Genomic DNA, 18,959 nt, shown 5'->3' with positions numbered 1-18,959 from the left:
CCTGCTTGTGTTATAGGGGACTAAGTATACAACATGTCAGCTTGTTCTCATTACATTCCAATGTTTTGCTCTTTTCTTTTGCATTTTTACTGCTTTTTTTAATTTTTATTTAGTTACGTTCAAATTTTGACACCTCAGGTTTTGCTCAAAGTATCGGTATCGGATAGGTATCGTCGATACCAGCCCGAATTTGACTTGGTATGGCGCGTCACTAAATACTTTGAGACCTAACGAGCTGAAGTCGCATATTTGAAATGTTTTCATAGAAACCACGAACAAATCGAGGGTCATTTGTGTATTAAACTCTGCTTTGGCTGCTGCCCCCGCGACCACACCTCCACAAGCAGAAGCTGATATCAGACATTATTAAATTGTCATTTGTTAGTCTGACATCTTCGAAAAAAACAACAATATTGTGTTCAGTGTACTGACGTGGATGAAGTGTTGACGCATCACGTGACTGATTTAGGCGCGTACGTCCTCCCCTTTGCTCACTTTCCACGCGGACGGTCGTCACGCGGCTTGTTTCCACGCCAGGCGTGATCTTTCTCTCGCGGCGCCGATCGGAGCTGACACCTGTCGCTTTCTCGGCAGGGAAATACCCCGCGAAATTTCCGCGCGAACGCCGCTCGTGGACCGCGGGATCGACGTCGGCGGGCTCGTTTGATGTTCTTAAAGACGTCTCCGATCGAGGACCTGGACCATGTCACGACCACGCAGCTCGCGTCTCGCCTCCGTGCTGCTCTACGTGATCGCGATGCACGGCAGGTAAGGTCTTTTTGTCTCCTTTATCGATTCATTCGGAATAAGATCGATCCAGGCTTTGACAGCACGATCGGGAAAAAAAGGAGACGTGATTGACGTTTTTAGGAGACGTGTTAATTTACATGAGTCTGCATTTGTTTAAAAAATAATACACATTTACATTTAATTAACAATGAACTGATAAGGTAAAAATAATTATTTCCAAAATTAGTAAAATAAAATATTTTAAAAAAATAGTGCTTTTAATTCAGACTTTAAGATTCTATTGTTGTCTCGATACAGGTACTGATACCAAAATGTACTTCGAATACTTTTCGGTACTTTTCGATACTTTTCTAAACAAAAGGGGACCACAAAAAATGGCGTTGTTGTCTTTATTTGAATAAAAAGTCTTCTTTTTTGTAATTTAGTACTTAAATAAAATAGTGAACATACTAGACAACTTGTCTTTTAGTAGTAAGTAAACAAACAAAGACTCCTAATTAACATTAATAATACACAGAGGTGGGTAGAGTAGCCAGAAATTGTACTCAAGTAAGAGTACTGTTACTTTAGAGATTTATTACTCAAGTAAAAGTAAGGAGTAGTCACCCAAATATTTACTTGAGTAAAAGTAAAAAGTATGTTGTGAAAAAACTACTCAAGTACTGAGTAACTGATGAGTAACATACACACACACACACACACACACACATATATATATATATATATATATATATATACATTGATATATAGAGTATATAATTTATATGTATTTATTTAGCTGTTTTTGTTTACATGTTAAAGGTGTTTTAATGAATATACATGCATGTTTAACATATAGATTCCTTTCATGAAGACAAGAATATAAGTTGGTGTATTACCTGATTCTGATGACTTGCATTGATTGTAATCAGACAGTAGTGATGATAACGTCCACGTTTTCAAATGGAGGAGAAGAAAAGTTCCTCCTTTCTGTCTAATACCACATGAAAGTGGTTGGTTTTTGGCATCTTATTTGTCCAGCTTCCATATTCGTTTTTATACACTTTACAAGAAATATATTGGCGTCAAACTCCTTAGCTTGCTAGCTTGTTTGCGCTGGCTTTCGGAGACTCTTGTTTTGAAAGCGCAGGCGCGATGGAGCGGCACTTTTATTGTGAAGACAGGAACTGTGCAGTCAGTCTTTAGGCTTTTGACGGGATGTACGGTTGAAATAAAAAGTATCTTTTTTCCTTCACACTTTTGATTGATTGATTGGAACTTTTATTAGTAGATTGCACAGTACAGTACATATTCCGTACAATTGACCACTAAATGGTAACACCCCAATAAGTTTTTCCACTTGTTTAAGTCAGGTCATGTGACCACCTGTCTCTGTTTGATTGGTCCAACGTCACCAGTGACTGCATCTGATTGGTGGAACGAAGTGAAACGTCACCAGTAAGGCAGGCACTTTGAAGGTCTGTCTGACAGACCAAAACAAACAAAGCGTGCATTAACAGATCGATAAAAATGAGTAGCGAGTAGCGAGCTGAATGTAGATAAAAGTAGCGGAGTAAAAGTAGCGTTTCTTCTCTATAAATATACTCAAGTAAAAGTAAAAGTATGTTGCATTAAAACTACTCTTAGAAGTACAATTTATCCCAAAAGTTACTCAAGTAGATGTAACGGAGTAAATGTAGCGCGTTACTACCCACCTCTGATAATACATACAAATGATGCAAATATATATAAAAAAAGTAAGCTTTTAGTTATTTTTTTTAATTTAATTTTTTTGTTTGCAATTGTTTTTTAATTGTCATTATTTACTTCAACTTATTACAGTATGTCTCTATATACATATTTATTTGATTTTATATGATTAATTGTGGCCAAATGAGGCACATTTCAATTTCTTACACACACTTGTTGTTTCATATGTTGACCAGAGGGGGGAACACTTAAAACCAACACATATGCAGTAACATATTGTGTCATTTATACACCTATTATTTTGTACACATCATTGGCGTTGTTAGGCCTATTTTAGGGGGGCTCAAGCCCCCCTAAAATATTCTTAAGCCCCCCCCTAAATAATTTGGTGTTTTTTTTGTTTGTTTTTTTACAAATAAATGCCGACATATTCATTATAAAGTGGCCCAAATATGAGTTTAAATAAATAATCATATAACCTGTTATTATTCACTCAGTTACGTTACAGCCTTCTTCCAAAATGGAATGAATCATTTTTTTTGTCCTCAAAATTCCACACACAATACCCCATAATGACAACGTGAAAAGTGTTTTGTTTTTTTTAAATCGGCAAATTAAAGGGGATCTGCACTTTTCTTTCGTCTTTTGCCCATCCTTTACGATCATTATAACGGGCGTATTGTTTTTAATGCATAAAAATATAAAAGCTTAACGCGAGGTCCTCTATTTTGCTCATAAAAACCCCAATAAATAAACATCCAAAAAGCACCGACCATTGGCGTTGCTAGGCCTATTTTAGGGGGGCTAAAGCCCCCCTAAAATATTCTTAAGCCCCCCTAAATAATTTGGTGTTAAAAAAAAAAAAATATATATATATATATATATATTTTTTTTTTACAAATACATGCCGACATATTCATTATAAAGTGGCCCAAATATGAGTTTAAATAAATAATCATATAACCTGTTATTATTCACTCAGTTTCCCCTCACTTCGTAGCGTAAGGTAGAGAGCCCCTTCAGTGCGTCGGTATCCAATCCATTCCACTTGTTCATATAGAAAATGCCCACATCACTCAAAATCCAGCCCACATTTTCTCCGCGACCTTGCTTGCGGTCCTGCAGGTGTACGAAGCACATTATCTTCCTTTACAATGATGCACAAAACCTTGTGTGTGCAATTGTAAATCATTTATTTTTTAAGTTTTGTGTTTCTTGTAGAATCTATATAAAGTAATATACATAAGCCTATTGTTAAAATAATGAAAAAAACATCATTAAATATATTTGTTTTATTGTATTGTTACATTAATAGCTGTTTTATTATTATAGGATGGCTTGTTAAACATTTAATAGGATTTTCAGAGGGTGGAAAAACCAAGACATTTAATATAAAATGTAAAATGAATAAATACTGTTGCATTTTGGACCAGTTGTTCCTCCCAGGGAATTCAAGTCACAAGTCGCTCCCAAGCTCTTTACGACACTTAAAGCTGAGTTGAAAAACCACCAGAGACAGAATAGGTATTTTGTAGTATATTGGCAAAGCTTTGCAGATATACATTTGAGACCAGTCCAGCATAGAACATTCTATCGCGCCGCCAAAATGGTCTGCCTTCCCGATCCCAAAACCCTCTCTCCTCTCCCCTCTCTCTTAGTCAAAACACATGCACATCGTCTCTCTAGTCAAAACAAATGCTTATTATCGCTCTCTCTAACATTCCTCACTTCAAGGTTAAGCACACACAGTTTACTTGCAGAGAAACAGAAAGAGAATAAATGGAAAACACGAGCTGTTTTCAAATATGACTATGAAAGAAAATAAGTAACACTAAAATTCGGATATATGTAAATATCTGCCTCCGACAATACATAAAAAGAAAAAGAGAATATATGGTTAAAAGCCATCGTCCCGGGGAGCATTTCATTTCGTCCCGTGCATTTAAAAAAAATAACAATGAATAATTTCTAAGTCTTTGTTAGCCGTTTGTGAAGTTTTGTGCTCGTGCGTAACATTCGCTCGCATCCTGTGCATCTCCTGGGGGCAAAGCCCCCCCCCTGTCCTTAAAAGCTAGTGACGCCCCTGATACACATTATGAGGGACAAACTGGTACCGGTACTTTTTAGAGGCGGTATCATACCAAATGTGATTCAGTAGTATCAAACTTTTTGTGGAGTTTGAGTCAATATTTGTATTCACAGTGCTTCATTCCCCGCACATGTGGTTACATGTGCGGGGATTCCTAAATGGAATCAATCATTTTTTTGGTCCTCAAAATTCCACACACAATACCCCATAATGACAACGTGAAAAGTGATTTTTTTTTTTTAAACCGGCAAATTAAAGGGGATCTGCACCCACCTGTTCCCAATTAGCCTGTTCACCTGTGGGATGTTCCAAATAAGTCTTTGATGAGCATTCTTCAACTTTATCACTCTTTTTTTGCCACTTGTGCCAGCTTTTTTGAAACATGTTGCAGACATCAAATTCCATCCATCCATCCATCCATCTTCTTCCGCTTATCCGAGGTCAGGTCGCGGGGGCAGCAGCTTAAGCAGGGAAGCCCAGACTTCCCTCTCCCCAGCCACTTCGTCCAGCTCCTCCCGGGGGATCCCGAGGCGTTCCCAGGCCAGCCGGGAGACATAGTCTTCCCAACGTGTCCTGGGTCTTCCCCGTGGCCTCCTACCGGTCGGACGTGCCCGAAACACCTTCCTAGGGAGGCGTTCGGGTGGCATCCTGACCAGATGCCCGAACCACCTCATCTGGCTCCTCTCGATGTGGAGGAGCAGCGGCTTTACTTTGAGCTCCCCCCGGATGACAGAGCTTCTCACCCTATCTCTAAGGGAGAGCCCCGCCACTCGGCGGAGGAAACTCATTTCGGCCGCTTGTACCCGTGATCTTGTCCTTTCGGTCATGACCCAAAGCTCATGACCATAGGTGAGGATGGGAACGTAGATCGACCGGTAAATCGAGAGCTTTGCCTTCCGGCTCAGCTCCTTCTTCACCACAACGGATCGATACAGCGTCCGCATTACTGAAGACGCCGCACCGATCCGCCTGTCCATCTCACGATCCACTCCCCCCCCACTCGTGAACAAGACTCCGAGGTACTTGAACTCCTCCACTTGGGGCAAGATCTCCTCCCCAACCCGGAGATGGCACTCCACCCTTTTCCGGGAGAGAACCATGGACTCGGACTTGGAGGTGCTGATTCCCATCCCAGTCGCTTCACACTCGGCTGCGAACCGATCCAGTGAGAGCTGAAGATCTTGGCCGGATGAAGCCATCAGGACCACATCATCTGCAAATAGCAGAGACCTAATCCTGCAGCCACCAAACCAGATCCCCTCAACGCCTTGACTGCGCCTAGAAATTCTGTCCATAAAAGTTATGAACAGAATGGGTGACAAAGGGCAGCCTTGGCGGAGTCCAACCCTCACTGGAAACGTGTCCGACTTACTGCCGGCAATGCGGACCAAGCTCTGACACTGATCATACAGGGAGCAAACTGCCACAATAAGACAGTCCATTACCCCATACTCTCTGAGCACTCCCCACAGGACTTCCCGGGGTACACGGTCGAATGCCTTCTCCAAGTCCACAAAGCACATGTAGACTGGTTGGGCAAACTCCCATGCACCCTCAAAGACCCTGCCGAGAGTATAGAGCTGGTCCACAGTTCCACCACCAGGACGAAAACATGATTTATTTATCAAAAAAAAGAATAAACGAAAAGCGCGCACTTTGGCGGAGGTATAAAAAAAAAACTTGGCGAATGAAAACAAAACTTGCACAAAGGCAGAAACTGAACGCGAAATAAAAACACTTACTGTGGCATGGGATCGTGAACAGGGCTTGAAACGAGGGGATAGCAGGTTTAGAAAAGATATGACTCCAGGACGAACGACAGAAAATGAAAAGCTTAAATAACACAGACATGATTAACGAAAACAGGTGCGTGACTCAAGACGTGAAACAGGTGCGTGATGTGACAGGTGAAAACTAATGGTTGCTATGGTGACAAACAAGAGTGCACAATGAGTCCAAACGTGGAACAGGTGAAACTAATGGGGTAATCATGCAAACAAGACAAGGGAGTGAAAAGCCAGAAACTAAAGATTCCTCTAACTAAACAAAAACATGACTTAAAACAAAACATGATTACACAGACATGACAGTTTGTCAGTGTGAACATGAAATATCTTGTCTTTGCGGTCTATTCAATTGAATATAAGTTGAAAAGGATTTGTTGTATTCTCTTTTTATTTACCATTTACACAACCTGACAACTTCACTGCTTCTGGGCTTTGTAGTTGAAGAGTTACCTATATTGCCTACATGTTAACTTTTTTTAAATTCCGGGATTATTTTCCTTGCATGGCCTTAGGCTCTTTTGAAAAATGATGCCATTTCTACCAGGGCATAACACCATACTTGCCAACCTTGAGACCTCCGATTTCGGGAGGTGGGGGTGGGGGGCGTGGTTGGGGGTGGGGCGGGGGGCATGGTTGGGGGCTTGGTTAAGATATATATATAAGAAATACTTGACTTTCAGTGAATTCTAGCTATATATATATATATATATATATATATATATATATATATATATATATATATATTATATATTATATATTATATATATATATATATATATATATATATATATATATATATATATATATATAAATAAAAGAAATACTTGAATTTCAGTGTTCATTTATTTACACTTATACACACACATAACACTCATCTACTCATTGTTGAGTTAAGGGTTGAATTGTCCGTCCTTGTTCTATTCTCTGTCACTATTTCAGAACACACACATTATACAAATATACATTATAAAATCAATAAGAAAACGGGAGCTCTAATTTGGGAGTCTGAATTAGGATCAGAAGTTCCTATATAAACATTGCGCACTCACGTCGCCTTTTTGTATTGATTACCGCAGCTGTGCACTGGATTCATTCACAAATACAAACTACAACTCACAAACACTTTAGAGTTAGGCTCCACCATCAGAATGTGTACTTAAACTTATAAAGATCACATGGATATTATTCAGTGAGTTGATTCACCAAAACTAACCTGTTATACAGGAGGAAAAATCACACAGGACGTTTCAATTGTTCACAGACTGGTCGCGCTCATCAGAATGACAAGACACTTCCGGTCTGCAGGTGATAGCATTCAATTGGGAAGAAACGCCCTACTGCCCCCTACTGACCAATGTGAATACTGATAAATGTGTAATGACAGCTCCAAAAACGAATTCAAACCACAAAATAAAATAAACAAATCAACACAAAAATGTGACACATTATGGGTGGGTCACATATGCATGTACAGTAGATGGCAGTATTGTCCTGTTTAAAAGTGTCACAACATTGCTGTTTACGGCAGACGAACTGCTTTACTGTAGACGAAGACTTGACTGCTGTTGTTGTGTGTTGTTACCGCATTGGGAGGACGTTAATGAAACTGCCTAACAATAAACCCACATAAGAAACCAAGAACTCGCCTTCGATCATTAGCTGTTTACATTGTGGGAAAGCAGACGTGAGAACAGGCTGTCAACACGTCACTCAGGTCCGCATGGAGCTGGAGGGGGCGTGGCCTCCGGCTCCGCCTGAATTTCGGGAGATTTTCGGGAGAAAATTTGTCCCGGGAGGTTTCCGGGAGAGGCGCTGAATTTCGGGAGTCTCCCGGAAAATCCGGGAGGGTTGGCAAGTATGCATAACACGTTCACACTCTCACTGTCACAGAATTGGGATACAGCACCACCGTAATGTTCCGGTGAAAACACAAACCAAATCAGAATAATTCCCACCAATGGAGTATAAACATAGAATTTGTACATTTGAATTATTCGGATCCAAATGGTATCTTAGCAACAAGTGATTTGTTTTTCGTTGGAAGGGAATGGCTCTTTAAGATCCGGCTCCTTTCAAGAAGCCAAAAATAAACCCTGGGTTGTTATGAGAGGTACCATCAGCCTCTCGGCGTCCATGGAGACTGGCACCTGTGCAGCGATCGATCAATAGACGTGCGTGCATGCAAGATTGATCTGGTTTCCAGCGGCAGTCTACTTACTGTATGTGTGTTAATTATATCCTCCAACTTAAACCTGCTGTTTTCATGCGTACACCTACAATAATATGACCCCTCTTTTTGAGATTATTTAAGGAAGAAAGTACATGTTACATTGTGTTTTGGGCTCAGTGAGGCAATTATCAGAATAGGCTTTATTGACCAGGTGTGTTCAACACGTAAATAATTTGAATTGGTATACTGTGCTCTCTTTGTACAATCTAAACAACTAGAATTCAATTCCGGTCAGAATCGTGTGTGAATGCCCTATGTGCCCAAGCCGCCAAACCGCCGATACACGTGAGTGGAACTGTAATGCTTGAATGTCCAGGGTGAGTGGAGTGTGTGGATGGTGGAATGGTCCGAATCGGTTGAGAAATGTGGACTATAGAGAGGATTGTATATTGCCCGTTCATTTTCAATGGGTGGGAATTCCTGGTACTCGGGGAAATTTCGGAACCTGGAAACATCCTGGCTTGAATGTTGTCGGAGGCAGATATTTACATATATCCGAATTTAAGTGTTACTTCTTTTATTTCATGATCATATTACAAAACAGCTAGTGTTTTTCTTCCAATTGTGGTCTTTTGGTTGTCTGCAAAAACTGTGTGCTTAACCTTGAATGAGGAATGTAAGAAAGAGAGATACTCCTTTCTCTTATCTAGCCTTATTCCCAGGTGCGGAGGACAATGGGCATGTGTTTTGGCTGGAGGAACAAGACTGCGAGGGTGGCAGAGAGAGAGACTTAAGAGGGGAGAGGGTTTTTCGGGGGGGGCAGACCATCTTGGCGGCGCGATTGAATGTTCTATGCTGGACTGGTCTCAATGTATATGCAAAGATTTGCAAATATATTACAAAATACCTATTCTGTCTCTGGTGGTTTTTCTACTCAGCTTTAAGTGTCGTAAAAAGCTTGGGAGCGACTTGTGACTTGAATTCCCTGGGAGGAACAACTGGTCCAAACGCAACAATGTCCAGGGTGAGTGGAGTCTGTGGATGGTGGAATGGTCCGAATCGGTTGAGAAATGTGGACTATAGAGAGGTTTGTATATTGCCCATTCATTTTCAATGGGTGGAAATTCCTGGTACTCAGGGAAATTTCGGAACCTGGAAACATCTTAGCTTGAATGTCCAAGGTGAGTGGAGTGTGTGGATGGTGGAACGGTTTAAATCGGATGAGAAATGTGGGATATGCAGTAGATTGTATAATGCCAATTCATTGTCGATGGGGAGAAAAGTCTGTGAAATTCCGGGAAAACAGAGTTTTGGGAAAGGGAAAACATGTTTTGCATTCGATATATTGGAAGAGTGGTGTGGGTGGATGGTTGAAAGGTCAGTGTAAGACGGGCGCAACATTTTCAGAATTTAGACCACTGTCGAACTATGAATGGGGAATTTCCTGGGAATTTGGGATTTCAGGAAAACTGGTTGAAAAATGTGCAAAGTGAAAACTTTCCAGGGAGAGGTGAAAATAGGGCTTTGAAAAACCAGGAATACTGGGAATTCCTGGATGGTTTTACTTGATTGTCCAAGGTGAGTGGAGTGGACCGGTTTGAATTGGGTCAGAAATGTGGGAGTTGTGCATGTTTCAAGATTGGCCCATTCATTCAAAAGGTCTCAGAAAACCGGGAATTCTGTGTAATCCGGGATAGTTTAAAAATTTTTGGGGGTGAGCTCACGATTCCCGGTCAACCCCAACGTTTTGATACTTGAACGGTTCCGATCGAATGAAAACTGTGGGCTGTGGAGCTCGCCAAACCTTTGCGACGGAATAATAATTCGGGGCTGACACCCTGCGACTGTTTGGACTTTATCAGAGGGATCGCCTCAGGAAGAAACTGTTCTTAGTGTTTTAACGCCTGCAATGTTCCACATGCATATCATTAGTACTGATGCTGTTATCTCAATTTAGGTCCAAAGCCGATTCCAATGCTACACGCAAAGACATCACAACGTTCACTAAGATCCTGGACAGTCTCCTGGACGGATATGATAACAGGTTGAGACCGGGCTTGGGAGGTAAGTTTAAGATTGCATGTTTCAAAACTTCCGAAGTTCTTAATGATTTTTAATTTAAAAAACTAAATGGCTGGCAGGGAATTGTCCATCCATCCATCCATCCATCTTCTTCCGCTTATCCGAGGTCGGGTCGCGGGGGCAGCAGCCTAAGCAGGGAAGCCCAGACTTTCCTCTCCCCAGCCACTTCGTCCAGCTCCTCCCGGGGGATCCCGAGGCGTTCCCAGGCCAGCCGGGAGACATAGTCTTCCCAACGTGTCCTGGGTCTTCCCCGTGGCCTCCTACCGGTCGGACGTGCCCGAAACACCTCCCGAGGGAGGCGTTCGGGTGGCATCCTGACCAGATGCCCGAACCACCTCATCTGGCTCCTCTCGATATGGAGGAGCAGCGGCTTTACTTTGAGCTCCCCCCGGATGACAGAGCTTCTCACCCTATCTCTAAGGGAGAGCCCCGCCACCCGGCGGAGGAAACTCATTTTGGCCGCTTGTACCCGTGATCTTGTCCTTTCGGTCATGACCCAAAGCTCATGACCATAGGTGAGGATGGGAACGTAGATCGACTGGTAAATCGAGAGCTTTGCCTTCTGGCTCAGCTCCTTCTTCACCACAACGGATCGATACAGCGTCCGCATTACTGAAGATGCCGCACCGATCCGCCTGTCGATCTCACGATCCACTCTTCCCTCACTCGTGAACAAGATTCCGAGGTACTTGAACTCCTCCACTTGGGGAAAGATCAGGGAATTGTCTAATGAATGCAATTCTGAAAAAAAGGCCAAATGTAACGTATGTAAAATAAAACAATCTATACCAGTTAACAGGAGTTCCAAAAGTTGTTTTATTACAAACTCTGAAGGATGCAGAGTCAACATTGTACAGTACCAATCCAATTTTGGTAATTTGTTTTTTGTTACTAACCGGTTCCAAAGAGCCTGTCGAAGTGAGGTGTATCACTAAGAGATATTGTATTACAACGGAAGCTCCAATGACACACCTGCCAGGATGCCAGAAATGTCGAGTTGTGACCGGGGCACGGCCGACCCCTCCCTCCAAATCATTACCGTGCCTGCAAGGAGAGCATCAAAAGTGAAAGACCTCACTCTGTTATCAAAGAACAATTGTTACTCTGAGTTACCCAAAGTTCCTCTTCTAACTTTGTTCGGTGTTTCACTAAAGGAGGTATGGCCAGCTCCTGGATTGCAGCCAGCAAGCTGAGCTCCACACAGTCTAATGCTGCGAAGCTCACACATGCGGCAACACCTCCACGGATGGCCCAGACACATCTAGAGGATAAAACTTGACAAAGCCGCAAAGATGTCCTGAACAGGGCCAAATATGTGGCCACACCTCTTGTGGTTGCAAACCTGGAGAGGGTTACAACCCCTTACTAGTATAGGCCAGTGAGATAGACTCCATATTCCAGTCTAGAAACATAACACAAACCGCTGATCCACTCTTCTAAACTGTTCTTGTAACATCACCTCACGGGGCACAACCAGCCTCTGCTCCTAAATTGTTGCAAATGGAGGCGGGTGAAGGGCCCTCAACACCACAAAGGAACACTTACAAGATGAGTCCACCGTCTTTGGCATAAAAACATGTTTGGGCTGCATGCAGACACTCGTCAGCCCTGAAGCAAATTGTGAACAAGCTGGGCTAATTGAGAAATCACTCACATGATTTGCTGTAGTCAAAACTAAGGGCAACACCGTCTTCAAAGAAACACTTTTCATTTCCACAGCATCAATTAGCTTGAATAGATGATGTGAAAGGGCCTCCATCACCACAGACAGATCCCACAGTAAGACCAAGGGCAGAAAAAAACGGGATATTACGACGTGTCCCCTTCAAAATATGGCATACCAAACGGTTCTGCCCAACAGACTTACCTCTAATGCCCACATGGCAAGCAGTGCTGCTTGCCAAGTATACCTTCATTGTGGAAAAAGCCTTCCCTCATTCCACAAAAAGAGGTCCACCACTGAGCACTGAATGGAAATGATGTCCCTGCTGGTAGACGGCTGCGTTGACCCTGGATCTCAGGAAACAGAGTGGACCGACACCAGCAGATGACATGGCACCCCAAACCATCACCCAAACATGCAAATTTTGCATTTCCTTTGGAAATCGAGGTCCCAGAGTCTGGAGGAAGACAGGAGAGGCACAGGATCCACGTTGCCTGAAGTCTAGTGTAAAGTTTCCACCATCAGTGATGGTTTGGGGTGCCATGTCATCTGCTGGTGTCGGTCCACTCTGTTTCCTGAGATCCAGGGTCAACGCAGCCGTCTACCAGCAAGTTTTAGAGCACTTCATGCTTCCTGCTGCTGACCTGCTCTATGGAGATGGAGATTTCAAGTTCCAACAGGACTTGGCGCCTGCACACAGCGCAAAATCTACCCGTGCCTGGTTTACGGACCATGGTATTTCTGTTCTAAATTGGCCCGCCAACTCCCCTGACCTTAGCCCCATAGAAAATCTGTGGGGTATTGTGAAAAGGAAGATGCAGAATGCCAGACCCAAAAACGCAGAAGAGTTGAAGGCCACTATCAGAGCAACCTGGGCTCTCATAACACCTGAGCAGTGCCAGAAACTCATCGACTCCATGCCACGCCGCATTAACGCAGTAATTGAGGCAAAAGGAGCTCCAACCAAGTATTGAGTATTGTACATGCTCATATTTTTCATTTTCATACTTTTCAGTTGGCCAACATTTCTAAAAATCCCTTTTTTGTATTAGCCTTAAGTAATATTCTAATTTTGTGACACACGGAATTTTGGATTTTCATTTGTTGCCACTTCAAATCATCAAAATTAAATGAAATAAACATTTGAATGCATCAGTCTGTGTGCAATGAATAAATATAATGTACAAGTTACACCTTTTGAATGCAATTACTGAAATAAATCAAGTTTTTCAAAATATTCTAATTTACTGGCTTTTACCTATATTACTTTTGATTATTTGGCTAGATGGACAGGATTTCCAGGCAGAGTCGTGACCATGGCAGAGAGGGTATACGTCTCGGGGGGCTAAAGGTTGCGTCACTGCTGTTTGCAGATGATGTGGTCATGATGGCACCTTCGGTTCGTGACCTTCAGCTCTCACTGGATCGGTTCGCAGTGGCTGGAATGAGTATCAGCATCTCCAAATCTGACTCCATGGTTCTCAGCAGGAGAACGATGGTTTGTACAGTCCAGGTAGAGTACGAGACTCTGTCCCAGGTGGAGGAGTTTAAGTATCTCGGGGTCTTGTTCACGAGTGAGGGAAAGATGGAGAAGGAAGACAGTCTGAGAATCGGAGCAGCTGGGGCAGTATTGCAGTCTCTTTGTCGCACTGTTGTGACCAAACGAGAGCTGAGCCAGCTATCTACATTCCTACTCTCACCTATGGTCATGAAGTGTGGGTCATGACCGAAAGAAGAAGATCGCGGATACAAGCGGCCAAAATGAGTTTCCTCAGAAGGGTGGCTGGCATCTCCCTTAGAGAAAGGGTGAGAAGTTAAGTCACCCGAGAGAGACTCGGAGTAGAGCCGCTGCTCCTTCGCCTGGAAAGGAGCCAGCTTAGGTGGTTCGGGCATCTCGTGCGGATGCCTCACCAGCGTCTCCCTAGGGAGGTCCTCGTTGCACGTCCCACTGGGAGGAGACCCCGTGGCAGGCCATGGACCAGATGGGGGGATTACATCTCCTCTCTGGCCTGGGAACGCTTCGGGATCCCCCCAGTTGCTAATGTTGCTCTGGAGAGGGAAGTCTGGGGGTCTCTGCTGGAGCTGTTGTCCCCGCAACCCGATTCCGGATAAGCGGTTGAAGATGGATGTATGGATATTTGGCTAGAGTAGCATATCTGTGTGGTGCATTCAAGTACAGTAATCTGGAACCACGGCTCGTAACATCTCTCATTGACTTTGACAGGACTAGTACAATATGGTACAACTTTCTTTTGCTCCGTGGTTGGTATATTTTCCAGTTGTGCTAAAAAAAAAAATAAAAACACATGAGATGCTTTGTTTGGGCATTCAAGTCCACACGATGATACGCGGGCAAATGGACTCATTTGTGAGTCACGATGTTTCACTGTATATTAACCAAGAGAAAAGCAAATCCTACAGAAACTGGGGTGTACAAAAACCATGCAAGGCCCTCGATCGCAAATCGTTTCCTCTACGTTATAAGTATATCATTATGCTTTTAACTCTGCCTTATGGCTACAAAAGTCACGGTCATAATGTAAATCACGATGTGAAGAGGTGAATTAAATTGTAATGTTAAAAGCATTCTTAATTCTTTGAGTGGTGTAAAAGCCCAGCACAGTGCACAACCATTCACGTTATTTATGTTCTCAAGCCCACAGTAGCATGTGTGCCCAGTGTTATACGCTCGTCATAAAAGGGTGGATAATGGGTGTTTATTCAAATAATGTTTACACTCACCAATCTATCATTATCCAATACAAGAGGCCGTGAAATATTTGAAATCTCAATTTTGCTAAACACTAAGAATGTGGAGATACGTTCAGCCCGGACGGGACGATACACGGTATTGGGTTCATGAGAACGGTTCGCAGCCGAGTGTGAAGCGACTGGGATGAGAATCAGCACCTCCAAGTCCGAGTCCATGGTTCTCGCCCGGAAAAGGGTGTAGTGCCATCTCCGGGTTGGGGAGGAGACCCTGCCCCAAGTGGAGGAGTTCAAGTACCTCGGAGTCTTGTTCACGAGTGAGGGAAGAGTGGATGGTGAGATCGACAGGCGGATCGGTGCGGCGTCTTCAGTAATGAGGACGCTGTATCGATCCGTTGTGGTGAAGAAGGAGCTGAGCCGGAAGGCAAAGCTCTCAATTTACCGGTCGATCTACGTTCCCATCCTCACCTATGGTCATGAGCTTTGGGTTATGACCGAAAGGACAAGATCACGGGTACATCCATCCATCCATTTTCTACCGCTTATTCCCTTTGGGGTCGCGGGGGGCGCTGGAGCCTATCTCAGCTACAATCGGGCGGAAGGCGGGGTACACCCTGGACAAGTCGCCACCTCATCGCAGGGCCAACACAGATAGACAGACAACATTCACACTCACATCCACACACTAGGGCCAATTTAGTGTTGCCAATCAACTTATCCCCAGGTGCATGTCTTTGGAAGTGGGAGGAAGCCGGAGTACCCGGAGGGAACCCACGCAGTCACGGGGAGGACATGCAAACTCCACACAGAAAGATCCCGAGCCCGGGATTGAACCCAAGACTGCAGGACCTTTGTATTGTGAGGCAGATGCACTAACCCCTCTGCCACCGTGAAGCCCATCACGGGTACAAGCGGCCGAAGTTTACTCCACCGGGTGGCAGGACTCTCCCTTAGAGATAGGGTGAGAAGCTCTGTCATCCGGGGGGAGCTCAAAGTAAAGCCGCTGCTCCTCCACATCAAGAGGAGCCAGATGAGGTGGTTCGGGCATCTGGTCAGGATGCCACCCGATCGCCTCCCTCGGGAGGTGTTTCAGGCACGTCCGACCGGTAGGAGGCCACGGGGAAGACCCAGGACACGTTGGGAAGACTATGTCTCCCGGCTGGCCTGTGAATGCCTCGGGATGCCCCGGGAGGGGCTGGACGAAGTGGCTGGGGAGAGGGAAGTCTGTGCTTCCCTGCTTAGGCTGCTGCCCCCGCGACCCGACCTCGGATAAGCGGAAGAAGATGGATGGATGGATGGATGGGTTCATGAGAACGAGACAATCATTTTGACAAAGTGCAGTGATAAAATACAGTCGTGGTCAAAAGTTTACATACACTTGTAAAGAACGTAATGGAAGGAAGCGAGACGCACAGCTCGGATCCAAGGTAACGGAAGGAAAACACTGCGAGCACAAGGGAGATCAGCTGGTCCAAAACTGAACTCATGCATATCGGCGATGGACCAGACCCACCACCCTTCTTATTTGAGGATACCCCTGTCCACTTTGTCCCTACCTTCAGATACCTCGGCTCGACAGTCACCAACACCGGCGACCTCAAACGAGAGGTGGACCGCCATCGCGCCCTTGCAGCCTCCGTCATGCAGTCCTTGTGGAGACCGTTGTGGCGACACCGGCACATATCTCGGGACACCAAGTTGAGGGTCTACAATTCCTCTGTCATCTCTGTCCTTCTGTACGGCTCGGAAACATGGCCGCTGAATAACATCCTGGCGGCCAGGCTAGATGGCTTTGATTCCAGAGCCCTCAGGAGGATAGAAGGCATCACGTGGAGCCAGCATGTCACCAACAAGACCCTAAGAGAGCTAACCCAACAGCTCCCAGCCTCTCGCCTCGCAGCAATGCGGCGAGTGCGCTGGTATGGCCATGTCATCCGCCTGCCGGGGGAACACCCCACGCGCAAAATCCTGGATTTCAACCCGCAGCGAGCTGGCTGGAGACGCCCTAGAGACGCCCCCAGCACTCGCTGGCTGGATGTATTAGCCCAGGACCTTAAGGCCTGCAATGTGACTATGGCACAAGCTCAACACCTTGCCCACAACAGACCCAGATGGAGAGACCTGGTTGCTATGGTCGGCTCTACGCGCCCTGAAGTGCAAGAGGACTAAGTAAGTAAGTAAGTACAAGGGAGAAGACGGGACAAAGAAGAAAACACGGAGAGCAAAGAGCTAAGTTGTATAGAGCCAACGATCGCTTACAGGACATCAATAGACTGTTATGTTCCGGCAGGGATCCTTGGGTCCGCTGCTCTTTCTTCAGCTCGCTCTCATCAGTTCCAGGTGTGCTGATTGCCGATGATTGATTGCAGCTGTTCGCTGCCGCTGGTCTGGGGCGCGCATTGCACGCTCTCAGAGCTGCACTCGGTGCAGCGCACAGATGATTGCGCACTGACTCGCGCCCGGACCGTGACAGGTACCTGCTGTTGAGTATTTGGGATCTGCATAAGTCCCGAAACTTTGAAATCAAACTGTGGAAGCATGGCGGAAATATTTATAAAACAATCTTGTCTTCCTTCGTACTTCCTGGAATTTGCTCATATAGTGACGTCAACGATTGGGAAACATGTCATTGGATTAACCATATATATATGTGTATATATGTATATATATAGATGTAGATATAGATTCCCATGACCCTTGCTAAAGCAGCACTGCTGGGACTTGGTCTGTCCTCAACTGATGACTACATATAAGACAGACACTTTATATTCGTGGTTATTGTAACGATATGTGTTTGAAATTATTTTAAGCCTTTATCGTGTCCAAAAAAATGATAAGAGTTGGCCATTTCTAAGGTATTAATGAGATTGTAAAGGACTGTAGTTGATTTGATGTTGGTAGGCTAAAACCTCCTTATTGGTCAATTACTGAATCATGTTTGTATTTGAGTTATGTCTCGTTATCATTTGTGTACAAAATATACACGAGGGGAGACGTAGAAGTACCTTTCCTGACAAAGTATCATTGACTGACTTTCTGGTTCCTGTTTTAAAAAAAAATTAAATACAAATAGTATCAAGGTAATACTACGATTGGAAATATTAAAATCATATCAAACAAACCTTTAACCAAGTGATCACTGCAAACTAGTGCGTTCTTGGACTCTGCTACGTTGGACTGGAATGTGTGCCACTTTTGTCGTCGCCTTTAGTAAAATCGTGTACTCTTCAGCCCTCCTTAATTATCTCTCGAGGAACTCTGAAAAAACGTTTGTCCTTTTCGCGATTTGAACGGTTCGTACAGCCAGAAACAATGGAATCATATGGCATTTTACTTCAAGTAAGGCTAAATGGCGCCTAGTACCCATTGAGAACAGGCGATGCTGTTGACCACCACGCATATTCAGTCTTTAAAATCCCCAAAATTTGGTCTTTTCTTGTTTGACGCATCACCTGATCAATAGGTGATGGTCGAGACCAGTAGTGGTCAAATTACAGCCCGCGGGCCAAGTACGGCCCGCCGGCGTCTTCAATTTGGCCCGCGAGACCGCGAAAGTCCAATAAGCAATTTGGCCGGGCGCTGTGTTTTCATGCAATATACAAATAGTCAGCAGTCTGATAGCTGCCAACAAAAGTAACTCAAATCAGTGGCCATTATTTGTACATCAATATGACTTAGTGCACAGAATTTACCTATATGACCCGCTTCAAACAACCTTCTCCAGTCATGGTGCAGAAAAAAAAAAACTGCACAAAAATTCAACAAACATGGTCACACATAAAACAACCTGCTCATTGAACTTTGTGGATATTTAAAAAAATATCAAAATAACGCTTTAAACATGGAAGCAGAAATATTAGCAGAGTTAAAACCGCCCACGTAGCGCAAACTAATGCAAGAGAAAGAACTGAATTTTGTAACACATTTTTGTATTATCTTTAACAATGTGTTTTACCTGCTACATGTCTTAAATGTGTAGCCATAGTAATGTTTTTAGTATTTACTAATGATTTTATTCGA

General features: G+C 44.0%; 2 protein-coding genes across 4 annotated transcripts in view; one reads left to right on the top strand and one right to left on the bottom strand.

Moving 5' to 3' along the window:
• LOC133623657 (serine/threonine-protein kinase pim-2-like) overlaps positions 1 to 647 on the bottom strand; it is a 44,450-nt gene extending 43,803 nt beyond the window's left edge. For 2 of the 3 annotated variants that reach the window (XM_061986911.2, XM_061986912.2), the window contains exon 1: positions 433 to 647. In XM_061986911.2, the coding sequence (XP_061842895.1) occupies positions 433 to 453 (21 nt within the window). In that variant the 5' untranslated portion in view covers positions 454 to 647. The remainder of the gene's footprint in view (positions 1 to 432) is intronic. The other variant, XM_061986915.2, reaches the window with a different exon arrangement.
• gabra2a (gamma-aminobutyric acid type A receptor subunit alpha2a) overlaps positions 518 to 18,959 on the top strand; it is a 61,213-nt gene continuing 42,771 nt past the window's right edge. Inside the window, exons 1-2 of the mRNA XM_061986910.1 lie at positions 518 to 768; positions 10,443 to 10,549. Coding sequence (XP_061842894.1) covers positions 704 to 768; positions 10,443 to 10,549 — 172 coding nt within the window. The 5' untranslated portion in view covers positions 518 to 703. The remainder of the gene's footprint in view (positions 769 to 10,442; positions 10,550 to 18,959) is intronic.

The sequence above is a fragment of the Nerophis lumbriciformis genome, linkage group LG26, assembly GCF_033978685.3.
Source record: "Nerophis lumbriciformis linkage group LG26, RoL_Nlum_v2.1, whole genome shotgun sequence".
In the NCBI taxonomy this organism is placed as follows: Eukaryota; Metazoa; Chordata; class Actinopteri; order Syngnathiformes; family Syngnathidae; genus Nerophis; species Nerophis lumbriciformis.
The sequence above is the reverse complement of the archived record's forward strand: the minus strand, read 5'-3'. Positions and strand labels throughout refer to the sequence as shown.